The sequence below is a fragment of the Balaenoptera acutorostrata genome, chromosome 20, assembly GCF_949987535.1.
Source record: "Balaenoptera acutorostrata chromosome 20, mBalAcu1.1, whole genome shotgun sequence".
Taxonomy (NCBI): Eukaryota; Metazoa; Chordata; class Mammalia; order Artiodactyla; family Balaenopteridae; genus Balaenoptera; species Balaenoptera acutorostrata.
In genome coordinates this window covers 42,821,980-42,839,449 of record NC_080083.1, presented here as the reverse complement: position 1 = coordinate 42,839,449, position 17,470 = coordinate 42,821,980, and the positions used below count along the sequence as shown (strand labels likewise).

General features: G+C 52.1%; 1 protein-coding gene across 1 annotated transcript in view; it reads right to left on the bottom strand.

Annotated features, from left to right (window-relative positions):
• ACLY (ATP citrate lyase) overlaps nucleotides 1-10,070 on the bottom strand; it is a 42,881-nt gene extending 32,811 nt beyond the window's left edge. Inside the window, exons 1-6 of the mRNA XM_057535282.1 lie at nucleotides 9,903-10,070; nucleotides 4,442-4,623; nucleotides 3,127-3,249; nucleotides 1,340-1,402; nucleotides 694-884; nucleotides 151-230 (exon numbers count right to left, since the gene is read on the bottom strand). Of these exons, the coding sequence (XP_057391265.1) occupies nucleotides 151-230; nucleotides 694-884; nucleotides 1,340-1,402; nucleotides 3,127-3,249; nucleotides 4,442-4,600 (616 nt within the window). The 5' untranslated portion in view covers nucleotides 4,601-4,623; nucleotides 9,903-10,070. The remainder of the gene's footprint in view (nucleotides 1-150; nucleotides 231-693; nucleotides 885-1,339; nucleotides 1,403-3,126; nucleotides 3,250-4,441; nucleotides 4,624-9,902) is intronic.
• Between the last annotated feature and the right edge of the window lie 7,400 nt (nucleotides 10,071-17,470).

Sequence of the window (17,470 nt, the reverse complement as noted above, 5' to 3'; positions counted from 1 at the left end):
CTCAGGAACAGGAGCCTGGAGATCCCTCCGCCCACGCACAGCTGTCTGCGCTGCCCCCTGCAAGTGGGGGTCTGATCCTTGGAACGTCAAGGCCAGGGTTACCATAGGTACTGGGACTCTGCCCTGTCCCACCCCAGCAGAGATAGTTACCAAGGGGGTTGATCTCGAGGTAGGTGAAGTACAGATCCTCATAGAAATTGAAGAGGCCGGAGATAAAGCTGGCCAGAATTCTAGAGGGGGAGGCAGAGAGGGACTGTCAATCCGGGGCGGAGTGGGCTCAGTGGCAATCTCTCACTGCCACTGACAGCTCCCCTTCCCAACACCCACCCCGCTGACCCCTCACCTTCTGCTCCAAACCCTGCTCCCCAGACATCACTCTTCAGCCACTGAGGCGGAAGGGAGCTGTCAGGCATGGGGCAGGAGGGGGACACGCGCCAGACAGACGGGGCACGGAGGTGAGGGACGCTGACGCACACTTCGGTCTGAGCCGGCCTCCCCCCACCCCCAGCGTCCCTCCTGGGGATGGCGAGTGGCTGTGCCTGCCTCCTGCTCCCCACCTTCCGGCCAGATGCGGGGGCGGTGTAGTGGGTGCCCAGACAGGGAAGGCCACTCTGCCTTCCCCACTCTGTGCCCAGAGCTGTCGGCCTTCCCCCTTCCTCTGCTGCCACCTCCCTGCCATCCCTCTCACTCAACTCTTTCTTGTCTTCGGGGGCGTGGACCAACAGGTGTTTCTTGATGCCCTCAAGATTCAGCTTCTCGTCCACACCAACGAGCAGTTTCTGGGCTTTGGCGTCCACGTCACCCACATCCACCCCACCTTCGTGGTGGAACAGGACGTAGTCCCCTTCTCGGGTAGCATAGATGCAGACGTAGAACTCCTCCTCCTTACGGGGGAAGAGAGCACCACGTGGGTGAGGGGCCCAACCCCGGTGGTATCATTTCTAAAACCCCGTAGACACCTCTCACCAGGTAAGAGCAGGTCACCATCTTCCCCTTGAGGACAAGAGACAAGAGGCCACTGCCTTGCTGGCTGACAGTCCAGACTGAGCCAACGTGACCTGCTCTGGGGGAAGGGGCCCAGCCTCCAAGTCCTTCTCATCCCAGCACTGGGAAGTCCCCTCTGTTACCAGCCTTGATTCCTTCCTGCTGCAAACTAAGCCCTTTCCTTCATCTCTGGACTCCCTGCTCCGCAGCACCCTCAAACCCTTAGCACCGCTTCAGAGACTCTGGTCCCTTTGGTTTTTCTCCAGCAGCTTGATTTCTCCTTCATCATTTTAGGGTCAACAGGCACAAAGCTCCCAGAGGGAGAAGACCCAGCTTGGAGCCACCCCACACATACCTGAGTGTGGGGGACGAAGGGTTCGATCAGAAAGTTCTTGAGGAAGCCTCTGGCCTTGCCAACCTACAGAGATTGAGGGAGATAAAGCTTAGACCAGAAGGCATGTCTTGCTCGCAGGGCAGGAGGAAGGATCGCCCTCTGGTCCCTCCACCTCGCCCTCCCATCAGAGGCAGGGCCCAAGCACTACTGCCACGACACCTGCCAGAAAGAGATCTTTCCAGAAACCAGGGCAATGGGCTCAAGAAGTCTTCATGAGATCTCCTCTTCCACCCACCACCTCGTGCCAGCTACACTTCAACACTGACCTCACACATTCTTTCCTGCCTCCTCTGGAGGATGATAAATGAGCTGCAACGTCGCCCCGCCCCCAAAAGCAGAGACCAGGAGCATCTCCCCCTCTGCCGTGCCACAAATTAAAGCGCTCGGACAAATCAAGGCTACCTATCCCAGAGCTCAGGCAGGGAGACCCAGCCCCAGAACGTGAGTCTAGGCGCAGGGAATGGCTGGGAGCGGGGGAGAGAGGGGAGCTTGACAGGGAAAACTTTTCCACACAGACTTTCCCGGCTGAGGACAACAGCCCTGCAGAGCTAATCAGTCTGAGTGGGTCCCTGGCAGCAGCCAAGGCGAGACAGCCCTCATCCCTCCCAGCGTGTCCTGAAGCCCCCGCCCACCCATGCGTGCGTCATTGCTGAGTCAGGACCAGACAGTGATCCATCAGAGGTAATGAGCTGCTCCTGCCGGGGTCAGCGCCGCTGCCAGCTCAGAGGTCCTTGACATCCCCCTCCCAACAGACAGCTGAGGAGAAGGAAGCATGAGGACCTCCCTGGGGACACTGCTCAGCCCCCAACCCTGCTGTCCTCTCCCCAAAGGCCTGGGGGCACAGAGGTCAAGATCCCTCTGCCCCCAGGCCTGTGTATAACTTCAAGGATCCCTCTTTACCCACAAGAGCCAGAAACTGGGAAATTAACGTGAAGAGCTAATTTGAGGAAGGCCAGTCAAAAGGAAGATGGTTCCATCACCATCTTCATCCTACTCCCGGGCAACCAGGTTAGAGAACAGCTCAGCCCCGGTCCGTGGTCACCCCAGAGGCGACAGAGCCGGGTACGGACAGCACATCCTCCCCAGGGTAAGCCAAGCCTCAGCCTACTCCCTCCCTTCAGTTCTCCAGCTCCTTCTGGGAGAAGAAAAAGAAATGCAATTTTATTTCTGGGCATCACTTAGCCTTCCTAAGCCATATTCCACTTTTAACTATCTCATCTACAGAGTTGAAATGGATCAACGAGCTGGGAGAAGGCAAGAATTAAGTTCACTCTTCAGTATTATTAATTGTTTCCTCCTCCTCGGTTCTTGGCCCAAGAACGTTTCTGCCTAAATGATTCTGCGTCTCCCTTCTACAAGTTTTTTTTTTCTTTTTACCCACCCACTTATATACGCAGGTCATGACAAGCTACCCTACCCTTTCTGGAAACTGAAAAGAAAGGAGTTCCCAGAATAGTTCTCAGAGTCCCATCTCCACGACTGTTGTTAAAGAAACAGACCATTTCCGCCTGGCTCTCAAATTGTACTGGGGTTACCTGTATAGCACATCTTGCCATTCCCTGATAGGGGAGCTGGGAATGAGCACCAAGGCGGCCCTGCTGCCTAAGGCAGCTCTGCTGGGCTCCTGCCTTCCCCAGGCTGCAATCTGGCCGGCTGTGGGGGTGACCCACAGGGTTGCTGATCTGGAGGCGACCACAGTTGCTTCTGTTACCATAGCACATCCACCCCGATCCTACACCCAGACTCACTGTGGCCTCCTGTCCCAGCCGTGGCTTCAGCCAGGACTTGACTCCGTCCAGAGTGAGGTTGACCCCAACTAGGCCCAGCTTTCCACGCCGTTTGATCAGCTGGTCTGGCTTAACCACCAAGCTCTGGAATAAGAGGGGTTTGTATTTACAGCAAGGAAAGATAGGGTACAGTAAGAGGTGACAGTTTGGGGACCCAAAGCACAGCGTAGCCTGGTGGCTTCCAATCCACCCCACCCCCAGAGCGAATTCCACCCAACCTTCAAGGTCAGCTCCCAGAAGCTTCCCTCACCTACCCCAGCCAACATCTTTAACAACCAGGAATCTAAAGCCATCCTCACCCAGGATGGGGTCTGGCAGAGCAGGTGCTCACTGAATACCTGCTGAATGAGTAAGTGATTCCCTACCCTCCCTATGTGGTATCCTAGCTTCATTCAACTCCTCAGAATATGGACTAGCACCTGTGTTTCAAAACAAAGAACAGAGACAGAGCCTTGGGGTGACAAAGGACCTTAGAGGACATCTGGTCAACCCGATCCCTGTGTTTGAACCCTGTCTATAAGACCAACAAGCAGCCCCTAGCCACTGCTCACACACCTCCAGTACCAGGAAGTTCACCGCCTCCGGAGGCAGCTCGCTTTGTGGTTTGGGCTGCCTCATGGTGGGAGGAAACCTGCATCCTTGAACGCCTCCCCCTACTGGTCCCGGTCCCGCCCTCTGGGACCTGCCAAAGAAGTCTAAGCTTCCAGACACCGTCCCAACAATAGCCCTGCAGAGATCTACAGAGAGGAGCCTCTACTCCAGGGTGGATCCCATCAGCCATTCTACCCAAAGTACAACGTCACACTTCCTCATGGCCCTCACATATTCCTGATAGGGTGGATGTTTTTTAGTGAGCATCTACCAAGTGCCAGGCAGCACACTGAATACTTTCCAGACATTGTTACTAATCCTTAAACTCACAGGGTGAGTGTTATGCCCATTTGACAGATGGAGAATCTAAAACTCTAGAGAGGTGAAATGGCTTGCCCCAGGCCACGTGGTTAATATGTAGAGAGCTGCCATCTGAACTCCGGTTTGTCCAGTTCCAATCCAGGCTCTGTACGCAATGCCAGGGGACCTCAGCATGCAGGGCCCGGGGCCAAACACAAAACGTGCTCAGCCCCCTGCACCCTGCCCACCCTTGCAGGCCATCTGCCATCACATGCCCTGGGGGGACATCTCCAGCAAACCGACTGCTTTCTCTTCCTGGGACTCTGGGCCTGGCGGAGGGGCTCAGGCCGGGGTGGGGGGGGGGGGCGGGCGGGCGCGGGCTCACCTGGCTGAGCAGCCACGGGTGGTCCTGCAGCAGGTGGGCCCAGTCAGTGTCAGGGGTGACCCGGGCATACTTGAACCGGTTCTGGATGGCCGAGGTGGTGCAGATGTACTTGTAGAGGAGTTCTTTGCCTGTCTGCTCGGAGATCGCCTTGGCCGACATTGCTGCGGAGGGCCCTGCTCTACCTGGTGGGGTGAGAGGGGCTGGTCAGAGGGGCTGGGGAGATGGAGGCGCTATCTTCTCCAGCAGGGCAGACCCAAGCCCAGCTGCTCCCAGACAATAAAACCAGATCTCAGCGCTTCTCCGAGGGAGAAGAGGGCTGCCCCAGGAGGAGGGATGGAAGGGAGATCTCAAACAGCACTTCTAACATCATAGAAGGAGGATCGGGAAATGATGGATGAGGAAAGATGGTGGAGAAAAAGAAAGGTGGCATTTATTTCCCCAGGGACTCTTGGCCTCCACTCCCTTTGGGAAAACTAGCTCACCCAAGACCACATTCATCCTGGCACAAAGGAAGCCGCAGGGGAGACCAGGAATAGCAGGGATGTGACCCAAACCTGAGTGCTAGTCCCAGCCAAGGTGGACATACAGACACTGAAACACACCCTTTGGTTCTGTGACCTGTGGGGAACACAGCCAAACCGTGCAATGTTGGCCTTATACGCCCTCCACGTTTGGTCTCCCCCACACCCAGACTCACCCACTTCACACTCTTATACACATCACCAGCCTGAAGGCTGGGCGAGCAAGTCTACTTAGCCTCACGTAGGACCAAGCCCCCAAGGAGCAAAGAGGAAGAGTCACGTCAAAGCCCATTTCTCCCAGGACACTAGACTCCCAACCAAGTTCAGAGCAGAAACAGGCTGGGGGAACTGGGACTTTCAGTGCATTCCACCCACCCCACTGAGTCATCCAGCTACTAATTTAGAGCAAAACAGAGGCCTCTCTGGGGACCACCCATACTGGTCACTTCTAACTGAGCCAGAGTTGGGAGAAGAGGCAGAAACCATCCTCGGTCACATGTATGTGAGCCCTGGGAGGGACATGGAGATTTATGGCCTTGTTTCTTAGATGAGGAATAAAACCTCAGAGGGGTTAAGATAACTTGTCCAAGAAGCCTAATTAATAAGCGGGTTGGGCGGGGGCAGGGGGGGAGGACTTCCCTGGTGGTGCAGTGGTTAAGAATCCGCCTACCAATGCAGGGGACACGGGTTCGAGCCCTGGTCCGGGAAGATCCCACATGCCGCGGAGCAACTAAGCTCGAGAGCCACAACTACCGAGCCTGAGCCCTAGAGCCCGTGCTCCGCAACACGAGAAGCCACTGCAATGAGAAGCCCGCGCACTGCAACTAGAGAAAGCGCACACGCAGCAATGAAGACCCAACGCAGCCAAAAAAAAAAAAAAAAAAAAAAAAAAAAGCAGGGGACCTAAGGCTTTTTTTTTTTTTTGGCTGTGTTGGGTCTTCGTTGCTGCGCGCAGGTTTACTCTAGTTGTGGCCAGCGGGGGCTACTCTTTGTTGTGGTGCGCGGGCTTCTCATTGTGGTGGCTTCTCTTGTTGCAGAGCATGGGCTCTAGGGGCATGGGCTTCAGTAATTGTGGTGCACGGGCTTAGCTGCTCTGCGGCATGCGGGATCTTCCGGGACCAGGGCTAGAACCTGTGTCGCATGCATTGGCAGGCAGATTCTTTTTTTTTTTTTTTTTAATTTATTTATTTTTATTTTTGGCTGCGTTGGGTCTTTGTTGCTGCACACAGGCTTTCTCTAGTTGCGGTGAGCGGGGCCTACTCTTCGTTGTGGTGCGTGGGCTTCTCATTGCAGTGGCTTCTCTTGTTGCAGAGCACAGGCTCTAGGCGCGCGGGCTTCAGTAGTTGTGGCACACGGGCTCAGTAGTTGTGGCTCGCGGGCTCTAGAGCGCAGGCTCCGTAGTTGTGGCGCACGGGCTTAGTTGCTCCGCGGCATGTGGGATCCTCCCAGACCAGGGCTCGAACCCGTGTCTCCTGCGTTGGCAGGCGGATTCTTAACCACTGAGCCACCGGGGAAGCCCCGGCAGGCGGATTCTTAACCACTGCCAAACCGGGGAAGTCTGGGACCCAAGGCTTGAACCCAAACCCTCTCACTCCTGGTCCCCAGAAAACCCACACCTCAGCCCTAGAGAAAAGACCAGTTCTCCAAGGACCAGGCCATTTCCCCTACCTACACCTCACAGAAGAGTCTCTGATGACAATTTCTTCATATTCCCTCCCCATCGCTTCGTCCTGACACACCCATTCTCCCTTGGGTAGTGCCAGGAGCGATTTGGGGAGAGAAAGGGTGGGGAGACAGGGAGGGAAAGGAAACCAAGTCATTCATGCCAAGAGCTTGGCCAGATCAGGAAAAGTCACTTCTGCCTCTCCAACAAAGACCCAGAACTGAAGTTGTTGAATTTGCTGGGGGAGAAAAGTCAAGTGTAAATAAAGGAGGGTGGAACTGGAGGGCTGGCTGGTTTATACACTCAGGAAGGCTGATCTCCATTCCCAGCTGAGGGAAGGCCAGAGTTCCAGGGGCCACTCTGCACCTCCCTCCCAAAAGCCAGGCTGGGCTTCAGGTTCTCACCCTGGCTTGGCTGGCTCCCTCAGCCTCCCAGCTAGTCTCCAGCTCGGCACAATGGGTGCATTCAGTCTGGTGTCTGGCCCAAAGTCAGGTAGCTGGGAAGGGGCTCAAAGGAGACGTTCCCTTTTCTCACCTTCCCCTGGGATGACTTCCGGCTCCTTCTCAACGTAAGTTTCCGAAGGAGGTACCTCAACCAGCCCCACTGCCTCACGGCCCTCCACCACCCACCCACTCCAGCTCCATTTCCCAGCCTCCTTGACTCAGACCAGAAAAACTGGTCCTGAAATCAGATGGGTACACGTGCCCCTACCCACCTCCCAAACAGAGTGCAGCCCAGGGCAGATCAAGCAGAGAAAGGAGGGGGCAGCCGCTGACCACCCTTAGCGGTTCAGACACATCAGCCGCTGGCAGATCACAGATTCCAGGAGAAAGGAAGCCCCTCGCTAAGCCTCTCCAGCAGAGGGCGCTCCCAGAACAACAACCCCCCGAACCTGGCACCTCCCCAAACAGAGACCCAACTTTGGAAAGAACACGGATGAGAAACGAGACCTTCTGCAGCTGAAAAAAAATCACAATTTTCTTGAGCCCTTGTTCAAATCTCAGATCCAAGAACTCATCTTCAACCAGTCCTCGGGAGGGGATGGGAGAGAAGACAACAGGGCATGATACAGGATAGAAAAGCTTTGCCAGTTCACCCAAACACAGATTTGCCACTAGAGCACTGTGGCTTAGATGGGGCAGGCCCTCTCAAAGCCAAGACAGAGAATTTACATGATAGAATAAAAGCAAGCAGGGAAAGAATCTGGCCTCTGCATATTCAAGACAGGGTAAGAAGGCTCACAAAGCCAGGGAGTGGACTGGGTGCAGATAAATCCGCAAGTTTAATCGTTCAGTAGGGTCTCTCTAGGGCAGTGGCTCTTAACCTATTTGAGGTCTCAGACTCTTCTGAGCACCAGAAGAAAAGCCCAGAAAAATGTGCACATACCCAATTGTGCATATCATTTCAAGGTGGTGACCTATGACCATGATCTGACAGCCCAGAGACCAATAGCTAAGAACATCTGCTCAAGTGACAACGGGACTTAACGTGTATACCAATCTGTGCTGGGAACACAACACACACACACACCCCACTACAGAGTCTTGGGCTGCCTCCTCAGGAATTGAATAACTGAATGTGCTAGCAAACTGGTGAGAGATGGTTTCAGGGCAGAGCTAAGACCCCAGGGGTCCACTTTGGGGCCCCGGAAACTGTTACCTAGCTATATGTGGGAGAAATCATGCCAAGGAACCTGAAAACACACACACACACACCCTCTCTCTCTCTCTCTCTCTCTCTCTCAATCCAAAGGAGGGACCTTCCGAGCAGAATGGGGTCTTTTCTGCAGACAGGATAAGAGTTCATCCACAGCAGCCACCGAGGGCAGAAGCAGCCCACAGAGAAGGCTGAATGAAAGGAGTCTGTTCCCCAGGACTGTATCCCTGGGACACAGCCAGTGGAGAGGAACCACTGGGGATGCTACTTATGGTCTCTGTGGGAAGGACAAAGAGCACTTATTTTAACGTTAGTATCCGTAGGATTGGGGTTTTTTTTGAAATGACAGGCAATCCCTGGAGTAAAAGGAGGGGCAGAATTCTGAGGGTCCCCTACTGCAGCAAACATAGTGGAGAATGGGGGTGGAGGCACCAACCACCCAGCTCAGTGTCTGAGGGCTGTTCCCATCACCATCCTCCAAGCTGTTTAAGGAGCTCTTAAAAAAAAAAAAGAAGCAGAAGAAGCAGCAGCAGCAGCAGCAGCAGCTCTTTAAGAGGTGAAAACAACCCTCTGGGCAGCTGGGTCTACCAGCTGTCCTTCACCCAACATTTCAGAATCTCAGAAACCCAATGATCTGAGCTGGGTGGAACCCAGAGCAAAGTTAAAGGGTGGAGAGAGAAGCGGGCTGTGGGCTGGCTGACCAAACTGTGCTATGCACTGCTCCCCTCCACCCCCGCAAAATCCTCTTCCCAGGCCGACTCCGGAGGACTACCTAATGGCAGAACTCCTTGGCACTTCACAGTATCCGCCAAGGTTGGAGAGGGCAGCTGGCGCCGCGACTGGCCCTCTGCCAAGCCCAACAGGAGGGCGGCGGCAGCATCCTCCAGCCCCTTGAGGACCTTGCCTCAACCAAGCTCGGCATCAACGCCAAGGGTGGGGAGGGAGACGGGTACCCCGGCCATCTGTCGCTTAGCGGCTGGGTCCGACGGCACCTCCAGAGCTAGGAGGGTCTTTCCTGTGCCGCCGATCCAAGGCTAGGTCCTCGTGGCAAGGCCTGGGTCGGCCCGGCCCCATATGGCCCGCAGCGGCTGCGTGCCCCGCTCGCTCCCTCCACTTCGGCGCGGGGCTCAGTCGACTCTCCACAGAACTAAGAGGAAGGGCCTAAGCCCGGATTATGAGGGGTAGGAGTGGGGAAACTAGCCACTACTTCCCGTCCCTGGCATCCGGTGGGGGGGACCCAGATGGGGGCAAGAAGTGGCCGGATAAAGCCCGACGAGGCTCGAGGACTGGCCCCGGGGTGGGGATGAGGGGCTCCAGTTAGGGGCAAATGCAATTCGGCGGAGGGAAGACAGCCAAGGACGGCGGCAAGCCCTGTGCAAACTCCCAGGAACTGGAATGTGGAGGAGTGGGGGAGGGGAGGGGGCGACAGGAGGCGACCAGCCGGGATCCCGGCGAAGGCTAACCTAAAGCTTAAGACCCTCAAAACTTCCAAGCAGGTGCAGGGAGCGCGCGTGAGCCCGAAGCCGGCGTCGGGGGAGGCGGTTCCGGGTTGGGGGAGGGAGGCAGGAAGCTCCGGGACCAGGTGAGGTCCATCTCGCGAAAGCAGTCGCCCGCCACTCACCTCTCTGCGAAAGTCTGTGAGCGGCGCTCGGTCTACAGGCCCCAAAACACCGCCACTACCTGGAGCGCTCCAGCTTCCCGTGGCCGCCCGGGATCCGGCTTTTGTCCGGGCCCTGGCGGGCTTCTCCCCGCCCCCATCGGCACACGGCGCGAGCCCCCGGGCGATTGGCCATGCGCTTTCCCTAGCCTGAGCTCCAGGGCTCCTCCCAATTCGCTGCCCGGTATAGCCCCGCCCCGAGGCCGGGCCCCAGGGGCTGCTGGGACTTGTAGTCCCGCTGGTGCGTCTGTCCCAGACCGCTGGCCGGCACCGCCTCTCCGGAGCCTGCCAGGACAGGGAGGGGTCGGGGGCGGGGCCTCGGGTGGGGAGATGGGCCGGGCTACACTGGGAGGAGAACGTAGGAGGCTGGGGGCAGTGGCCTGATCGCTTAGAAGGTGGGCGGACCGCCGCTGCGATGGGGGAGTTGGGGAGGGGGCCTGGGGTGTCAACCGAACGGGCTGTATAGCAGCTTTGGGAACCCGGAGTCTCCTTCCTGTCTCCCCGGGGGAGAAACTGACGTCCGTATCCCCGCAGCCTGAAATCGGTCACACCGAACCCAGTTGCTTAGACCAGGTATTTAAGCAGCCGTGGTAGACTGCTTTCCCATTTGCACGTGGACCTTCTTCGTTGAGCTGGTGGGGCGAGGCAGTGAGCTGAGGCTTATAGATTAGACCTCCCAAAGTGGGTGGGATAGGGCGGAGGACCGGGTAAGCAGGTGGGGCTAGAAAGGCGTCAATCACACCACCTTGCGTCCTACTCACCTGCTCACCTCAGCGCAGAGCTGAGAATTCAACGGGAGATTCTAGCACAGAGCTGGGCCCATCTCTGCTGGTCTCCTGCTCCCGCCCCTCCCCCCACAATCCCACGCTTAGACACAGGAATGAACGAACTGCTGCCTTCCCCCTTCTCCATTACCTGTCAGACAGACTATATTTTCCAAGTCAAAATCTGGGACACCCGGCCTGACAGGTGCTGGTGAACTTGTGGGGCAGTATTTTTGAAATCAGACAGTCCTGGAAACCAAGACATATATTTACTGCTGCGACATTCTGGAGCTTTCCTATGTCCACCCCAGTCCTCTAGGTCTCCCGAGCTGCTCCCTGACCCTAACAGCTGTCTAGCTCCAGGAAGGAGGATCATGCGCTGAGCAGCTCAGGTGAAGGGGTCAGCCCAGTGTGCAGAGAATCCGCATGGCCGTGTCCCTGCCAAGCACTGGGGTCATACACTGTAACGATGTTGACATTCTTGTGCACAAAAACTCCGCCAAACCCTTCTCCCTGCAATCCAGTCATAGCCAGGAGTGGGGCAGCTAAACTTGCTGCCCATGCCTGAACAAAGTGATCCCTGTTGATGTCACTTTCTGGTTCCTTCCCTCAGGCATCTTTTTGAAATAGCAGTTCCTCAACTCCCCTCTCCTCTTGGTCATAGAGAGTCTTCCACTCCTACATGGAGTGAGCTCCACCCCTACCAAGAATCTCCCCAAATAGCATCAATCTTGGAGAAAGATGACCTCATCACAGCTAAAGAAAGGATCTCCTATGAAGGTACTCCTTTTCTGGCCTTGGTGGATAGCAACTCAGGATCTTCGTGGGCTAGTGGGAAGATTGCAGTCAGGGGTATCAACTGTGTAGCAGTTATCCCTCTGGTTAGAAAGATACACTCATCCAAACAATAAGGTCCTACTGTATAGCACAGGGAACTATATTTAATATCCTGTGATAAACCATATGGAAAAGAGTATAAAAAAGAATACATATATGTATAACAAGCACTTTGCTGTACAGCAGAAATTAACACAACATTGTAAGTCAACTATACTTCAACAAAATTAAAAAAAAAAACAAAACCACTCATCCAGAAACAGGCATCCAAGTAGAACATAAACTGTAACAAACTTTGTATATCAACTTGACAATGTGGAGAAAAAATTTAAATGCATATGCCCTTTGCCCCAGCAATTCCACTTCTAACAATTTATCCTTCAGATATATTTGCAGATGTACATGTTTTCTTCATTGCTGTCTCTCCAGCACTTTGAGTGGAGCCTGGTACATAGTAAATGCTCAATAAATATTTGCTGAGTGATTATCTTCCCCATCTAGATGTTGCTGGACCCAAGTCTGACTAGTCCTGGGAAGGACAACAAGAAAGTAACTGTCCAAGGAGTGAGGGAGGAGAGGTGCTGGCCAGACGTCCATGAGCCAATCACTGAGGTTTTTGAGTTCTCTCAGTGGTCCCATTCCGGGCCTCTACCCCCAGCCTCCCGCAGGAAGACTCCCTCATTACCTCACCATGCCCCCACAGAGGCTCCTCTGCTTCAAATTAATCAATCTGGGCGCCATGTTCTCATCTTTCTGTTCTCTGACTTAAAAGCTCTAAACTCTTTTGATTTTCCCTTTTGAATCACCTCCCTCCTCTTTTAGACTGGGCAGAGGACAGGTCCATGTCACTGGGTACCATCTCTGAGCCCAGGCTTTGGGCACTCTATGTCAGTTTCAGAAGCCTTAGACTACCTAATGACTCCCTCCTAGATTTTAACCCATTTTGGCTAATATTCATTGAGCACCTACTACGTGAGAGGCATGGGTGCTAGCACATACTCCTCACAGCAACCCCTTGCACTAAGTGTCATCATCATTTTGCAGATAAGCCACTGACCCTCTGCCACCAGGTCCCTTGCCTAGTCCACTACAACCTGCTGCAGGTGAAGAGGAGGGAAAGATAATCATATCCAGTGCATCTCCCCATTGGACGATAAGCTCCTCAAGACTCGGGAATGTGCCTTGTTCATTATGGCATCCCCAGTGCCTAGCATGGGGCTAGGCATGTATTAGGCACTCACTGTATATATGACTGAACATACGCTGGAATGAATGTGTGAATGAAAGAAAGAAATCATAGGGGGACAGTAGGGGGAGGAGGGAGGAGATGCAGCCAGGAGGAGGGTCTACGGGAGTGTGCAGTTCTAAACCCACCTCTCTCTTGTGACAGCCAGAGACAGGGGCTTACAGCAGAGACCCATCGTCCCTCCACCCTGTGGAGAACCAGGGGGACTTCTCACTCCTGCAACACTCAATTTTTTCCCAACACCAATTGGAGCCAAGGGCCCGTGTGCCCTGGAGAAGTGCCCCAGGGAGGGTCCACCAGAGCCAGCATCTGTACTCAGGAAGTATCTTCCAGCCAGACCAACCAATCCTGGCTGGCCTCTTTCTAGTCACCTCCAACTTTACCCTCACCCTGTCTTAAAAATTGCTGCTGCCTCCTCCCCACCAGGTGTTTTCCTGTGAAATTCCCCCTTCGTTCAGGAAACTTTCCCCTAGGAAGGCAGTTTACCACTTTCTGTTCCAAGACAGAGCCTGCATGACTCCTCCCTAACAGATCACTCAGCCTTGACCTTTACTTGCCATGTTTTACCTTATCTCTGAGTGAATTTGTCATTTTTGCCTCTTGTCTCTCTTTGCATTCCATTTTGGGGAATTCTTTCAAGGGCAGGTAGAAGGTGTACAGATAAGAGCTGTCAGGCTCCAGCAGGGCCAAAGTCTCTACCCTGACACCAATCTTTTTTTTTTTTTTTAATATTTATTTATCTATTTGGCTGCACCTAGTCTTATTTGCAGCACACGGGATCTTTTAGTTGCAGCACATGGGATCTTTTAGTTGAGGCATGCGGGATCTAGTTCCCTGACCAGGGATCGAACCCGGGCCCCCTGCATTGGAAGCGAGGAGTTTTAACCGCTGGACTACCAGTGAAGTCTCCCAACACCAATGTTAAGAGACATCCTGGGATGTTTGGAGGCCTCATCCCAAGCAAAGGTTGCATCCTCCTCTCTCCCTCACAACTTAGGTGTTGTCTCAAGGATGCACAGCCCCAAGTGCTGCTTATTCAGGGCTCCTTGATGACAGATTCATAGAAAGTCAGAACCAAAAGAGACCTCAGAAATACCCTAGTCCAATTCTCTAATTTTACATAGGAAATACAGGGGAAACTGAGGTCCAAAGAGGTGACCTTACTGCAGATGGGAGGGCAGATTGATGCAACTACTTTGGGGGACTTCCTTGGTGGTGCAGTGGTTAAGAATCCGCCTGCCAATGCAGGGGACACGGGTTCGATCCCTGGTCCAGGAAGATCCCACATGCTGCGGAGCAACTAAGCCCATGCGCCACAACTACTGAGCCTGTGCTCTAGAGCCCGCAAGCCACAACTACTGAGCCTGTGTGCTAAGACTACTGAAGCCCGCATGCCTAGAGCCCATGCTCCACAACAAGAGAAGCCACCGCAATGAGAAGGCCACGCACCACAACTAGAGAAAGCCCACACGCAGCAACAAAGACCCAATGCAGCCAAAAAGAAAAAAAAACTACTTTGGAAACCATTTGGCATTTATCTTATAAAATTAAAGAGTCACATACACTAAGACCCTGCAGCTTCACTCCTAGGTATGTACCCCGGAGACTCTCACACGCATATGTGCGGGGACACACATGCAAGATTGTCCAAAAACTGGACAGAGCCCAGATGTCCATCAACAGTTGGATGGATGGATGGGTTGTGGTATATTCACACAAGGAGAAACTTGACAGCAGGGGAAAATGAATGAATTGCAGCTACCCACAGCAACATGAATGCGTCTCAAAAAACAAGTGTTGAGCAAAAGGAAGTAGACCATAAAAACACAGTTATAGTAGGATTCAACTCACATAGAGTTAAAACAAGCAAAACTAAATTGTATTATTTGGAATGGATACATAAGTGGAAAAACCACAGAGAAAAGCAAGGAAATGATTATTGGGAAAAAAAAAAAAGGACAGTGGTTCTTTCATTTAATATGTATTTACTGAACTCCTGCAATGTGCCACATGCTATTCTGGGCACTGGAGCAGCAACAACAGTGAATGAAACAAGCAAAGATTCTCACCCTGTGGAGCTCACATTTTATCAGGGGAAACAGCAATAAACAATTCATAAAATAAATAAAGAAGTTATAATAGTATATTGGAAGGTGGTGCTATGGAAAAAAGAAAAGCACAGAGGATCAAGAATTCCCAAATCAGGGAGGGATAAATTAGGAGGTTGAGATTAACATATACACACTACTATGTATATAGAACAGATAACCAGCAAGGACCTACTGTATAGCACAGGGAACTCTACTCAGTATTTTGTAATAACCTGTAAGGGAAGAGAATCTGAAGAATATATGTATGTATATATAACTGAATGGCTGTGCTGTACACCTGAAACTAACACAATTTTATAGTCAACATACTTCCATAAAAAAATTAATTAGTTAAAAAAAAAAAAAGAATAACCAATTCCCACACTGGAAGTTGAGGGCAAGTAGGTTGCAGTATTATAGAGGACAGTCAGGGTTAGCCTCATTGCAAAGGAGAGATTTGAGCAAATGCATGAAGGAGGGGAAAGCGTCAGTTAAGTGGTGGGGAGGGAGTATTCCAGCCCAGTCCCAGGCCCACTGGGGCTAAGAGAACAGGCCAAGAGAAGGCCCTAAGGAAGGAGACTAGCTGGTGTCTTCCTGCGTGAGGAACAGTAAGGAGGCCAGGCGGCTGGAGCACAGGGCGTGATGGGGAGAGTAGCTTTTATTCTGAGTGAAATAGGGGACCATTATAGGGTTTTAAATAGAGTGCCATGATCTGAGTTATATTTTAGAAGGAATATTCTGACTCCTGTGTTGAGAAGGAAGGGGGCAAGGGTAGAATGCGGAGACCTAGTTGGAAGGATCTTGCATTAATCCAAGAGAGAGACCATGGGGGCTCCCACCAGAGCAGTAACTGGAAAGGTGGTGGTTACCTGGGTAGGGGTGGCAGTGCAGGGGTGGGGTTGTGATTGGGGAGGGGCCTCACAGGGAGCCCCCTGTTGGTAATATGTTTCTTGACTTACCTGTGTGATGAATGCATGGGTGTTCATTTTATAATCATCTATTAAACTGTACATGTATGTTTCATTGATGTTTCTGTACCTATGTTTTAATTCACAGTAAATGAGGATATAAAGAAGTAACATAAGGAGACCAGCTAGTAAATGGCTGGGACAGGTTGGGATCCAATTCCAGTGCCTTTTACCCTACCAATCCAACGCAAGACACGCATCCCAGCTCAGTTCCCCTATATCCTGGTGCTGTGGCTTGGGGCAAACCCTGTCACCTCGCTCAGGCCCAGTGTTTCATCTGGGAAACCAGGAAAGTACTGCCTGGCTCCCTCCCTCCCTTGGGTGCTGTGAATATCACAAAGTGTTTTGTAAACTGCCAAAAAGTACACGTTACTGTTGCTGTTTTATTGAATTTTTAAAAACATCTTTATTGATATATAATTAAAGTACAATAAACTGTACATATTTAAAGTGTACCATTTGATGAGTTTTAACACGTGCATACACAGTGAAAATGTTACCACAATCAAGATAATACACATATCCTTCACCCCCCAAAAGTCTCCTTCTACTCCTTTGTAATCTATCCCTCCCTGCCCTATACCTCCAAGTTCCCGGGAGACACCGTTTTGCTTTTGGGCAATATAGATTAAGTTTGCATTTTCTAGAATTTTATATAAATGGAACTATATAGTCTTTTTTGTACGAATTCTTTCATTCAGCATAATTACTTTGAGACTTATCCATGTTATGCATGTATCAATAGTTCTTTCCTTTTAATAGCTGAGTAGTATTCCATTACATGGATAAACTACAATTTGTTTATCCATTCACCAGTTGATGGATATGTTTCCAATTTGGGGCTATTACAAATAAAGCTGCTATGAATGTTCCCATAGAGCTTTGATCTCTCTTGGGTAAATTCCTAGGAGTAGAATGGCTGGGTCATATGGTAAGTGTGTTGAACTTTTTTAGAAGCTGCCAAACAGTTTCCTAAAGTGGTTAAACCATTTTACATTCTCACCAGCAGTGTGTGAGAGTTCTGGTTGCTTAACGTCCTCATCAACACCTGGTAAAGTCAGTCTTTTTCACTTTAACCATTATAGCGGGTGTGTAGTGGTGTCTACCTGTAGTTCTTTTTATTTATTTATTTATTTTTGGCCGTGTTGGGTCTTCATTGCTGCGCACGGGCTTTCTCTAGTTGCGGTGAGCAGGTGGTGGCTTCTCTTGTTGCAGAGCACGGGCTCTAGGCGCGCGGACTTCAGTAGTTGTGGCACGCAGGCTCAGTAGCTGTGGCGCATGGGCTTAGTTGCTCCGCGGCATGTGGGATCTTCCCAGACCAAGGCTCGAACCCGTGTCCCTTGCCTTGGCAGATGGATTCTCAACCACTGCGCCACCAGGGAAGCCCCGTACCTGTGGTTCTTAATTTGTATTTTCCTAATGACATCGAGCATCTTTTCATGTGCTAATTGACCTTCCACATATCTTCTTTGATGAAATAACTATTAAAATCTTTTGGTCATTTTTTATTTATTTGTCTTATTATGGAGTTGTAAGAGCTCTTGATTTATTGTATTTACAAGTTCTTTGTCAGATAGATGTTTTGCAAATAGTTTATCCCAGTCTGTGGCTTGCCTTTTAATTTTCT